Here is a 12,668-nt window from a genome sequence, read left to right as displayed (position 1 = left end):
TTAATTAATTTAGTATTAATTTTCAACATATTGATTCAGCTTAACTGATAAAACTGCAGTTTGGATTTGTAAAGTTCAAATTGATATAGTCAAGCACAATATATTGTCAATGTCAAATATCACTATCTGATTTAATCATATATTGGCCCAATCCTTGTCTAGTGCACGCTGCACAGGGTGACCTATTCTTTAAAAGTCAGTCACGGATGCTGAGCTGATGGATACTGGCTCCATGAACTTTCTTCTATATAGCAAGCAGCACCAATCATGCTCTAAAGAAAGAGTGTGTCACGCATGTAAATATCACTATAGGCCTGAGCAAAAACTATTGCTGATTGGCCTGACGAGATCGGTGTTCTGTCTCCCGCTCCTAGCGACATCCAGAGCAGGCGGCATCAACTTTTCCAACCGAACGACAATGCCTTTTTTTCATATTTTTTTTCTTCTTCATCAGTCAAGGAGGCAGCAGAGCAAGTCTGTGGAGACTACTCTGATTCATCATTTCCCCATCTGCCAAAGCAATGATGTGGGAAACATTGGATTACCAAGCTACCTGCAATATTATGAATGTATCTGCCTGCCTTGTGCCTACAGAGTTGGAAAATATTGCTTTGCATTTTGGCGGGGCCGGCTATATTTATTTTGTTATAAAAGTGCTTTGAGAGGGCCATAAGCTGCACCTGCACGTTTTGAAGGCTACAAGTATGGATTCCATTCTTCTGAGTAGCATTTCGTCCATTATGATCCCATTCGGCGAATGGAGGAGTTTAACAAGCCCATAGATTTAATCAGCAGATGCTAGCTAACTGGACCCGTTTGACGGAGTTAATGTTTACAAATGTGGGCTTCTCCCATGACTGCTGAAACTGGCACGTTTATCACTTCTACTCCCTCTAGTCCGTTTTGTTTTCAAGGGGATAGACTGAAAGACCAATTCAAGAGTACTTTTGAATAAGTAAAGGTGTCCTTGGTGTCATTCTGCCTTTTCAAATTCAGCTGTTGTAGGAATTCTGCACCTGGTTACCTCTTGGCTAACAGTGGATGTTTATTATTTTTGGTTGACATCAACAAACGGTAAAAAAAAAAGATGAGTTAATGTTTTAGTCAATGGCCTTATTCTTTGGGGCTGTTGGATCACCAACTTATCCTCCAGTGATGGTAAGGCCCATTTTAGGATATTCAGCCCTGTCCCTCAAGTGCTCGATCTCCAAAAGACTCAAGGTGCCCCCCCACCACCCTCCCTCAAAACCACAAAACATTGGTTGATTGGCATCTAGGGTCTTTTACATCCTTAAACCACAGGCCTGCCATTTTGATTTAAGAGTGTTGAATTGGTATCAGAGTTGGGAACAATTTCAATTCAGCAAAATGAATTGAACAACCGACATTGTAAAGAAATATTCTGGTTTGAAATGAAACTGACCCTAACCCTGATTTGCACAGGACTGAAGGACAGGGGGTCCCAGGGGTTTCTAACCATAGCCTGTGAGCAGGGGTCTGCCAGTTGCAAAGAATTGACAAACCCCAGACGGTCAAGCCAATGGTTCTCCATCACCAGAGACTATACAGTTGACTGTTTTCAATGCCATCGTTGTCCATATTTTATGCTTCCTTCAAGAAATACTGAATATGAAAAATGGAGGACCATATTTGGTGCGTCGCAATGGCGTCGTTCGCCCTGGAGGTGTTGTGGTGAAGGACCACAGCCACTCAGCAGCAGTGGCCGCCCTCTGCTCTGCTCCTTCAGGGAGTATTTAGCTCAGAGAGCGAGCACTTTGGCTGCCAGAATAACCGGCACATCACTCTTCCCCTCCGAGAGATGAAACCCAATACCGTCCGTATCGTATTCTGCGCTGCTGCTGTCACATTAGCGATGCAGTGAGTGTGTGCGTGCACCGGGCCCATTGTCATTCATGTGATTGATTATCGGGGAAGCTGGGCAAGAGGAGACGTTTATCCATTAAAGCAGCAGTCCAAGCCCTCCTCTCTCGCCTCTCTCTATTTCTATGGCCAGCCTGTCTTCTGCACACCTCTGTTTGGGGATGGGCATAAACGCATTCTCTGTGACCTTGGTGATGTTTGGCATGCACCATGCACCCAATCTGTCTCTGCTTGTTTACAGGAAATTTGCATTTGACTGCCGCAGTTGTGGTTTCTTATAGTTTTTTTTTTTTTTTTTTAGTTGTCTCTGAGCGATCTGCAGGCCTCACAGATAAAACGAGCACGCTACAAACGGGACCTCATCTTTCATTCGTCTGAATTTCCTTCCTTTCTTTCTCTACTCTCTTTAGTGAAAATACTTGCGCACACTCCAACCAGCTCAGACAAGGGGGATGTTTTCAAAGACTCCTTCGGCAAGAGCTGTGGCATATTGCAGTAAATTTGCTTATGTCCATAAATGCACTTCCCCCCCCCCCCCCCCCCATTTTTTTTTTTTACATTTTTTTTTTTTTTTTGAAGTATGGATATAATTTATTCGTGTCATAATGCCTTCGCCCCATCTGCTACTGGGACTGCGGGCAGCTGGAAGCCCCAAACAGCTGCCAACGTGTTTCCTGTCAGCCCAGCTCTACTGGGGATAGAGAGCAGGGGAGAGGAGAGCTACTTTCTGTCTCTACAGGAATAGAGGCTAGACTAGAATTACCAAGTCCCTCTCTTTAGGAATAGAGGCTAGATTATTAGACCTAGCCCCAGACTCTTTAGCAATAGAATTCAGATTAGAGCCAGCACAGTCTGGATAAATTGCATATATTCTCTCTAAGGCTGTAGAGCTCTTTCTCTATAGACATATAGGTTTAGATTTAGTCAATTGTCTCCATGCTGAACTAAAGAATAAATACAATTGTATTTGTCACATGGTTTGTAAACAACGGATGTAAACAGTGCTACGCTTTATTACGGGCCCTTCCCAAAATGCAGAGGGGAATAAATTGAAAAATAGTAAGACAAGGAATAATTACACAATGAGTAACGATAACTAGGCGCTATACACAGGGTATTAGCACGGAGTCGATGTGCTGGGGTACGAGGTAATTGAAGTAGATGTGTACATATAGGTAGGGGTTAGTTCTGAGCGATTAACCCGAAATTAAACTAATTGATTGTCGGTTCAATTACACTGAGCAAAAATACAAACGTGTAGTGTTGCTGAAGTAAAAGTTCCCAGAAATGTTCCATAAGCACAAAAGGCTTGTTTCTCTCAAATGTTGTGGACAAATTTGTTCACATCCTTGTTAATGAGCATTTCTCCTTTGCCAAGATAATCCATCCACCAGACGGGTGTCATATCAAGAAGCTGATTAAACAGCATGATCATTATACAGGTGCACCTTGTGCTGTGGACAATAAAAGGCCACTAACGTGCAGTTTTGTCATACAACACAATGCCACAATGCTAAGTTTTCAGGGAGTGTGCAATTGGCATGCTGACTGCAGGAATGTCCACCAGAGCTGTTGCCAGAGAATAATGTTCAATTCTCTACCATAAGCCGCCTCCAACGTCGTTTTAGAGAATTTGGCCGTATGTCCAACCAGCCTCACAACCGCGGACCACGTGTATGGTGTCGTGTGGACGAGCGATTTGCTCATGTCAACGTTGGGAACAGAGTACCCCATGGTGGCGGTACGGTTATGGTATGGGCAGGCATAAGCTACGGACAACAAACGCAATTGTGTTTTTATCAATGGCAATTTGAATGCACAGAGATACCGTGACGAGATCCTGAGGCCCATTGTCATGCCGTTCATCCGTCGCCATCACCTCATCTTTCAGCATAATGCACAGCCCCATGTTTCATGGATCTGTACAGTTCCAGGAAGCTGAAAATGTCAATTTTTTTCCATGCCCTGCATACTCACCATAAATGTCACCCATTGTGCATGTTTGGGATGCTCTGGATCAACGTGTACAACAGCATGTTCCAGTTCTTGCCAATATCCAGCAACTTCGCACTGCCATTGAAGAGGGGTGGGACAACATTCAACAGGCCACAATCAACAGCCTTATCAACTATGTCGATGTCGCGCTACCTTTTTAAGTATCGGTGACCAACAGATGTATATCTGTATTCCCAGTCATGTGAAATCCATTGATTAGGGTCTAATGAATTTATTTCAAATGACTGATTCCTTAAATGAACTAACTCAGTCAAATCCTTGAAGTTGTTGCATTTATATTATTGTTCAGTATATTTTCGTTTTTTTTTTTCTTCTGTGATCTCAATGCGCACATTGCACAGTTTCTTTAGAGATGCATCACATCCAGCCTGAACTGTGCCATGTTGTAGTTTCCAACAAGCCAATATTCTACCAAGTTTAGTGCATAGAATGTGGTAATTAACTACAATGACCATAATCCATTGCGCATCTACTTGTCCGGTCTGTTTTATTTTACTCCTTCTACAGAAGAGAGAAGGCATGATTGATTGTATTAAGCTGTCAAAGTATGCTTGCCTTAATTTGAAGAACTACAAAGTAGTAATTTTGTCAGGCCGCATAGGCAGCAGCTCGATGAGATGACTTGGAATGAAATAACAGTCATCAAATAAAACAAATGTAATATACACAACTGGAATATTTTATTAAAGTAATGTGAATTAATAATTGGTAAGCAGTCACTAGCATCATGGGACTTTTATTAATTGTTTTATTCTGTTACTCCGTTCAACCCAAATAATCTAACCGAAACTGAATCGACCTCACAAAGCTCTTATCGCTCAGCACTAGTGAGGATCAAGTGACTAAACAAGAGGATAGATAATAAATAGTAGCAGCAGCACATGTTAGCGTTAACATAAAAAGAGGTAGCTAGCTGTTGGTAACTATTTAGCAGTCTTATGGCTTGGGGGTAGAAGCCTTAAGAAAAGTATAAAGCTAGCAATAGCTGTACTGGGATAGAGGTTACGACTACGGTGGGGAACGGCAGGTGTTATGGTTGGAGCAACTTGTGGAAGACATCTTTTTGTTCATCTTTTACAAAAACTGTTTAACCCTAAAGAGTCGTTATGTGATCGGCATTTTTGTTTCCCCTGCTGCTGAAAATATTTACTAATATCTTATTCCTCTTCTCCTGGCAGCATTCCCCTTCAGATCCATCATCCGTGACGACAGCTTCCGACAGGACATCCGCCTCGGGGGCGAACCTCCAGCCAGCCTACCGTGACCAGCAGCCCACGGACACAGAGCCGAAGCCAAAAAAGAAGAAGAAGAAGAAAGCCAACGTGATTGAGGAGAAGGGAGGAGAGGAGGAGAAGGGAGGAGAGGGGGAGAAGAAGCAGAAGAAGAAGAAGAAGAAAAAGAAAGGAGTGATGGAGGAAGGTGACGAGGAGAGGAAGCCGGACGTCGGGGACAGCTGCGGGCCTGAGGCTGACCCTCTGACAGGCGCCCTGGAGGAATCGCCAGCGGCGGATAAGAAGACCAAGAAGAAACCAAAGGAGAAGGAGCCTAAAGAACCCAAGCCACCCAAGACTCCGAAAATGCCCAAGACCCCCAAAGAGCCCAAGGAGAAGAAGGCCAGGAGCACCACCCCTAAGGCCAAGATGCCCAAGAAGCACAGGTAGGTTACATCTGCATTACATAAACTAAATGTAGGCTACATCACTCTAGTAGAGGCTTAACTATTAATAGTAGCACTACATTTAGATGATAGGCTACATCTAGACAAGGCACATACCTCTACATAAGCTGCTCTCTAACTACTGTTATTGAACGCCTTGCTGATTTCAGTCTGTGTTCAGGTCAGTATTTATGCTTTTAGTACTTAGTTGGATAAACCTTGCTCTTCAATCACGTGACCAGTCAGTGGGAAACACCGGTCACGGCCCCGAGTTCGCGAACACCCAGGTGGACGAAGAGTGACGTCCGGGGTCTTGGCACATGTAGGCAGGGACACATGTTGGTTATGTGATCATTGGACTCGGTGAACTAGCTATGCCGCTGGTGTGGTGGAGTGTCCATGGGTTTGTAAGTGTACATTGTGAAGCAGCCATCAGAGGTTAGCAGCAGTAGAGGCACACCAAGTTGCTGCCAAACCAAGCTGAGAGCTTTGGAGCGTTGGCTTACACAGCGATGGGAACCTTCCATCCTCATGCTTTAGTGGGAACATGTTGGTTGGCCTTTAGCATTCAGTCATGACCTAACAAAATCTCCAGTCAACTTAACCTGTGAGGTAGAGGTTGCGTGAACCTGAGTGATTCATCTAGGGCTGGAGATGGATGGAGAAGCTCCTTCATGCTACCTGGTCTGTCCATCTCAACACCATGTCTCACAGACGCTGTTGGCTTCTCTCTCCCTCTCTCTTCTGTCTCTGTCTATCACACGGCTTCAGGAGCCCTCAGCATGCTAAAGACCCTGCGTCTCGGTCTACCTCCTCTCTCTCTCCTCTCCCCCTCGCTCTCTGCCTCCTTGGGTGGAAATGCAAAGCAGGTGGGCAGAGCCAGTGAGCGATCTGGCCTTTTCATTGTGGAGGTAGTAACATGAGCTGCCTGAGGAATGTGTCAGCAGAGCCCCCCGCCCCCGCCTTTCTCTATCCCGCTGCCCTCATCCCCCTCCTCTCTTCCCCTACTCCGCAGTGCTGTCACTCCTCCTGCCGCTTGGCCCCTTTCATCCAGAGGAAGAGGGAGGGGCCAGAGCCGCCAGTCAGCCCCGCATCTGCGGCCCAGCACCGGAGCAGGGGTCAGCAGAGGGGGAGGTGTGTGTGAGAGGAAGCGAGCGATGGGGGAAGGAGAAAAAAAGATTCACGTGTGGCTGTGTGGTAGAGGGAAGTGAGTGTGTTTCTGTTTGTGTGTGTGTGTGTGCCTAGAGGGGGAGGAGGTAATCTTGTGGCGTAAAATGGCCGCTAATGGTAATCAAGGCCATGCTGCCTCATTTAGCCACCAAGCCTGACTCCAGCACCGGAAGGAAGCCCTGCGAAAAGGCTCTTGTCTCTGGGAGCTCCAATCAATTGGGGCCGACTCCCTTCTCCACTAGTGTTGCACGGTATATCTAAATGTGCAGATGTTTTCAATACTAGAACATGAAAAACAGGTTGGTAGTACAATTTGTTACTATCGGTACTTCTTTCAAATGTCTCACGTCATAAACTCAATCCTGTCAAGCTGTATGTCTAGTAATTTGTCAATCTTCTCACGGGGCTAATAGCAAGCTAGCCAGGCTACTTGCGCATACAGCCGACTCAGTGCAAGCCACTTTTGAGAAGCAAGCGAGAGGAGAGAACGAATGCCGACAGCATTGGCTTCTTTTAACGAACATACCTCCACACCCGCAGCTTGTTGACAAAACTGCCTCCAGAAGTGAACTATGGGTATACTTTGCTTACACAGCCGATGAGGGCAAGCCCACCGAAACAACTGCGAAAGCTGTTAAAAGCAGCGCAGTGTAAGGGAGGTTGAGTTGCAAAACAAAAATTACAATATTATTACATTCCAAAAGTCATGTGAAATGCACTCATAACTTAGTCTAAATATATTGCTGTCATAGTTAACGTTAGGCCTACTTTGTGTTTGTCTGGGCTTTCTACCATTAGCCAGCCAACTGCACTGGGCGGAGCATTGCACCCTGGGGGTTGAAATGCACTCTGGGAATTGTAGTGTGCAGTGTAAAGTCCATTGTATTTGTATGACGTCTACACTACACTACACTACTGCAATATAGAAACTTCAGAAATGAACTTAAGTGTTTGTCGTTTTGGAATTACTGTTCATTTAATACATTTAAATGATTTAGCTGTAACGAATAATGTATCTTTGTGTAATTTGTCATTTGACCTAATATTATGGTCATAGATGAGCAAATTAACCCTAAGATGTATCAAATTACATTTTAAAACGCTTTAGATGTAATTGTACAGTTATTCTCATATGGTATGGTTTTGCATCAGGAAAATGTAAGATACTTCTTATTTAATATGGTGTTTAATTGTTTTAGTAAATTGAAAATAGAACATTTCTATTTGTTGTTTTTGTTATACTAGTTAGCAACATTGTTCAATGTTTAAAAAAAATAAAAATAAAGCCCAGTGGTTTAGTCAGTGACTTTAGCTAATACGCGTTGTTTTTGCTGTGGAATGGTTTTGGTGTTGAGTACCATTTTATTATTGACTGTCTTGATGCTAAACCTTGAATCAGTCTGTCTGGTATTGTGAGAGCACCATTCTCCATAACCGTCCTCCATTTTGTGATGGCTAGGCCAATGGGTTAATTTAGCATGATAATGGTGGCAGCTCATTCACTCAACCTCCACCCTGTAATGGTGGACTAAACATTCTCCCAGTCTTCAGGCAGAAGTTTTCTACTCTGTCCAGATCGGAGATCAGACGTCCTCCACCCCAACCCTGGCCTCAACCATGAGGTGGGCGCAATGGAACTGATCCTAGATCTGCCTGCCCACGCCTACCCTGTCTAACTTGGTCTTGGCCAATGGCCATTTCATCTGTCCACAGAGGGTTGCTCCCTGAGCACACAGAGGGAACCTCCGTGTCTGAATTTCTCTGGTCTAAAGTGGCATTCTCCGCCAGGTCCTTTCGTTACACTTTTGGATTTTAGATAAACACCCTAAAAACCCTATGTTTTGATACACTGGACAGGTAAAATTACCTTTCATGATAGGATAGGTGGAAGACATATCTGAATAAGTCATGAGTATAGCTGAAATGGAGCAGACCTCTCCTTTTGCACTGTGTAGAGAGACACTCAGTTTGGCTCGAGTCCATGTGCTCATTTTCTGTCCCCTGCTTCCCTAGCCAGCATCACTGACATGGATGGAGTGAGGGGCTTCAGGAGAGAGCGAGCCAGTGGCTGGCAGGCAGAAGGCTGTCTTTTGACCTTGTGTTTCTGTGCTCGGTCATCCTGGGAGAAAGCGGAGCTATTAATAGCTACACCCTCTCCTGCGTCGTTGCTCCTCTCGCTGCCACACCCGTGTGTGTGCAACATGGGGTGTGTGTTTGCGTCTGCTGGCAGATTTGTTTGCTGTACACACAGCCGTCAGGAAGAGGGAAGCACACATGCAGCACCTCACATTGAGCGTGTTTGTGGCTCTCCCTTAATACAGACTGTGTTAACCCTCGAAACGTGTGATACCACAACGTCTCCTTCATACTGAAAGGGCAGAAGGGCCTTCCTCACTCTACACACACCGGACCATTTATCTTAATCTGCTGCCTACTCGCTCTGCATCGAGGCACCTCCCCTTCCAAGCCAGTCACATGACTGAGAACCTTCCCTTATTAATGTCTCCAGAGTTATTGCAGGCGCTCTGCTGAAGCGGTGTGTGTGGGTACTCCTGTGTGCATTCATTGGCCTTTGCAAGTATGCTAAAGCTGTGTGTGTGTGTGTGTGTGTGTGTGTGTGGGGGGGGGGCCGGGGAGGAAGTGTCAGGGGGTCCAGCTGTGTATGACTCATCTCACCAGCGGACGGCAGGTGTCCTATAACTCTCCCTCCCTCCCTCCTCCGACCTTCTCCTCACTCTATTCCCTCTCCTCCTCCCGTCTCCTCGCTGTCAGCATGGACCATCACACGCGCGCGCACACACACTGAGCAAAGTCTCACACACACACACCACTGCTGGAGGACCACATGCCTAAATGCCATTCAGTACACCCCAGAGACCAGATTCATTTCACTGGTGCAGTTGAACAAATCCTGCTTGTTAATGCAGTTACAACACCATGGTGGCCGACTGGTATTTTGGTACTACATACGCCATCTTATGAAACGTCATGTTTTGTTGCCCTTGTGCTGTACCTATAACAGCGTTGGTTAGCGGCGTTAACCCTCTGTTGCTGCCTCCACTACCTCCCCCCTCCCCTGGGTGCATTACCACACAGCCCCAGAGTCTTTCCTTGAACCCTGCCCACAATACCTTGTGCCTGGAGGATGAGAAGAAGACTGATGGGGGGAGTGAAGATGGGGAGATGGTAGAGGAAATTTGAGTGAAGGAGACGAGTAGTGAGGGAAGGAATGGAGACTTGATAGAGGGGTAGAAAGACATAGGCAGGAGAAGAGATTGAAAGGCCTTTCAAAGGGAAAAGAGAAGGAAAGAGAGAGGGAAGGGGAAAAGGGAGATTAAAAGAAGGGATGATGAAACTGGTCAATAAGATGGACCGGTAGAATGAGAGAGGAAGATAGAGTCTGAGGGTAAATGATGGACATTGGAGGAGCTGGCCAAGAATAATGAGTAGAGGAGAATGGACAGAGGGAAAAATAGAGTAAATCTGTGGTTGATTGGGGGGGGGGGGGGGGGGAGGTGGGGAAGCTTATGGGCAATTCAACAGTTACGGAAGTATGACACTCAGATTTTTCACTTTAAAATGTAGTTTAACGAACCATACAACTCTATGCACAAGGACTACTTAAACAATTTCCACAGGAACACATTTACTTGAACAGTGCAGATGCAAAATTTGGTAACAGGATAAAGTTTGGTAACATAATGAAGCCTTTGGTTTTCGCGCAGTAATAAACTGTCGTAGGGTAAACGTTGTCCTTTAACGCAATATTTTTTTGTCCTATAGAATCGACAGTAAAATAATTTGTTTCTAAAGTGAATGACGGCGTTCTGTTACCAAATATTGCATCTGTGCCGGTCAAGTAAATGTCTTTTTGCTACATTTTCTAGGAAAGTTCTTAAGTTGTCTTTCGGCATAGAGTTGGATGGTTTGTTCAACTTTGAAATCAAATACTTTTGTTTGGCAAACATTTTAAATAGAAACATTGGAGTCTCAGTATAATTGCCCTTATCTAACCAAGATGAGAGCAAGGGAGGGGGGAGGCCATGGGGGAGGGTAGGCCATGGGGGAGGGGAGGCCATGGGGGAGGGGAGGCCATGGGGGAGGGGAGGCCATGGGGGAGGGGAGGCGGCCATGGGGGAGGGGAGGCGGCCATGGGGGAGGGGAGGAGGCCATGGGGGAGGGGAGGGAAAAAGAGGGAAGAGAAAGCAAGGAGAAGCTTTAGAGGAGAAAGAGAGGAGCCATAGAGGAGAGGCGTGATCGAGGGGAAAGAAGAAAAGGAGAAGAGAGGGAGACTGACTGAGTAGAGCAGATGGCTCCAGCCGGTGGCGTCCAGCCAAAGGAACAGGTGCGGGTCATGTGACCGCCGGTTACCAGGGCGATGTGATTGCTCTTGGCGTGCAAATGAAAGGAGAGGGGGGCCCTAGAGGGGCGAGAGAGGGAGGGAGAGAGAGAAAGGCAGGGGGGGTTGACTGCCCACCCCCTGGGCTTTGTGTAATCTGTGGCAGCCGCGGAGCTGTGTGTGTGTGTGTGTGTGTGTGTGTGTGTGTGTGTGTGTGTGTGTGTGTGTGGTACACACAGTGGAAAGAGAGGAGACAACACCCCTTCTCTCCCTCCCTTCTCTCCCCCTCTTCTCTTTCATGTTTTAACCCTCTGTCCTCCAGCCTCAAGGAAAGGACCTCAGACTGTTAATTCAAAACATGGCCTCTCCAAAATGGTTACTTACTAGAAATCCCAGATGACATCCATCTTCTTGTGTATCGAACATCAACTTTGAAACCACAGGTTCATCTGCTGAGTTCTCCTTGTTCTGTACAGGGTGATTTGTTGATTGTTCCAACGGTCATGAAAATGGTCTCGTAAGGTTCTTATGCTATGGTAAAAGCCTTGATATTGGGAGCAGATTATGATAAGAGGTTGTCCCTCATGGTGTGAATGTAATTATACTTTTGGCATTGTTGACTTTAGACTATCAGAGAGACAGGCAACCGAAAGCTGACGGCAATATCTTTTTATGTGCAGTACACAGTGGTGGTGATCGGAGATAGGGTTCAGACTCACTCATCCTTCTCTTTATTATCCATCTCTCACTCATCTCTTTATTTCATTCTTCTCCTTGTCCCTCCTTCCTCTCCTGTCACTCTCTTTCATCCTTCTCCTCATCCCTCTTTCTTCATCCCTTCTTCCTTTCGTCCTCCTCCAGCAGCACTAAGAAGGTGGAGGCAGCAGAGGGCAGTGGCAGCAGTGTGAAGGAGACCAAGAGGAAGAGAGAACCGTCAGTGTCGGTCAACTCCGATGTGGAAAAGTCACCCCCTCCTCCCTCTGATGAGGAGGACGACGACGGTGTCCAGGTACACACACACACACACACACACACACACACACACACACACACACACACACACACACACACACAGTAACGTCAGTTGTTCATACAGAGTAACATCAGTGGTACAGTACAAACAGACACTTTCCAACAATGTCAACCCTGTTAGCATGGGGGTTATTTGGTGACTTCTAATTTATTGACTTTATTTTGGTCTTAATATGGATTTAATAATAGTCATATGGATGATGGCTGAACTAAAGGGGCCAGATTAAGTCCAAGTATGCATCCCAAATGGGACCCTATTTCCTAGATGCCCCTGGTCTACCGGGCGTTTAGCAACAGGCCCTGGTGTTCAATTATTAACTTCACCTGGTCCCGGTGTTTTTCAGGAGTGAATTCAATAAAAAATATCTTAATGCGAGATGCTCACTCAAACACACTACCCTGCTCTGAGCCAGGCATATGGTAGCTGTTAGCTGCAAATGACTTCACCAACCCAAACATCCAGGTCACCCAGCCGTCTGACACTGGGGCATTGTCCAATTTCCACCACTCTTAAACAGTAGGCACGGCCTGACAGGTGTAATACCATGATTGCAGCTGGCACTATTTAGCCCG

General features: G+C 45.9%; 1 protein-coding gene across 4 annotated transcripts in view; it reads left to right on the top strand.

Annotated features, from left to right (window-relative positions):
- The window catches only part of chd7 (chromodomain helicase DNA binding protein 7), an 80,107-nt gene that overhangs the window by 27,251 nt on the left and 40,188 nt on the right, over nucleotides 1–12,668 (top strand). For 3 of the 4 annotated variants that reach the window (XM_029704572.1, XM_029704573.1, XM_029704574.1), the window contains exons 3-4: nucleotides 5,076–5,554; nucleotides 11,925–12,072. In XM_029704572.1, the coding sequence (XP_029560432.1) occupies nucleotides 5,076–5,554; nucleotides 11,925–12,072 (627 nt within the window). The remainder of the gene's footprint in view (nucleotides 1–5,075; nucleotides 5,555–11,924; nucleotides 12,073–12,668) is intronic. The other variant, XM_029704575.1, reaches the window with a different exon arrangement.

This window comes from Salmo trutta, chromosome 21, assembly GCF_901001165.1.
Source record: "Salmo trutta chromosome 21, fSalTru1.1, whole genome shotgun sequence".
Taxonomy (NCBI): Eukaryota; Metazoa; Chordata; class Actinopteri; order Salmoniformes; family Salmonidae; genus Salmo; species Salmo trutta.
Note: the sequence above shows the minus strand (reverse complement) of the source record. Positions and strands in the feature narration are given on the sequence as shown.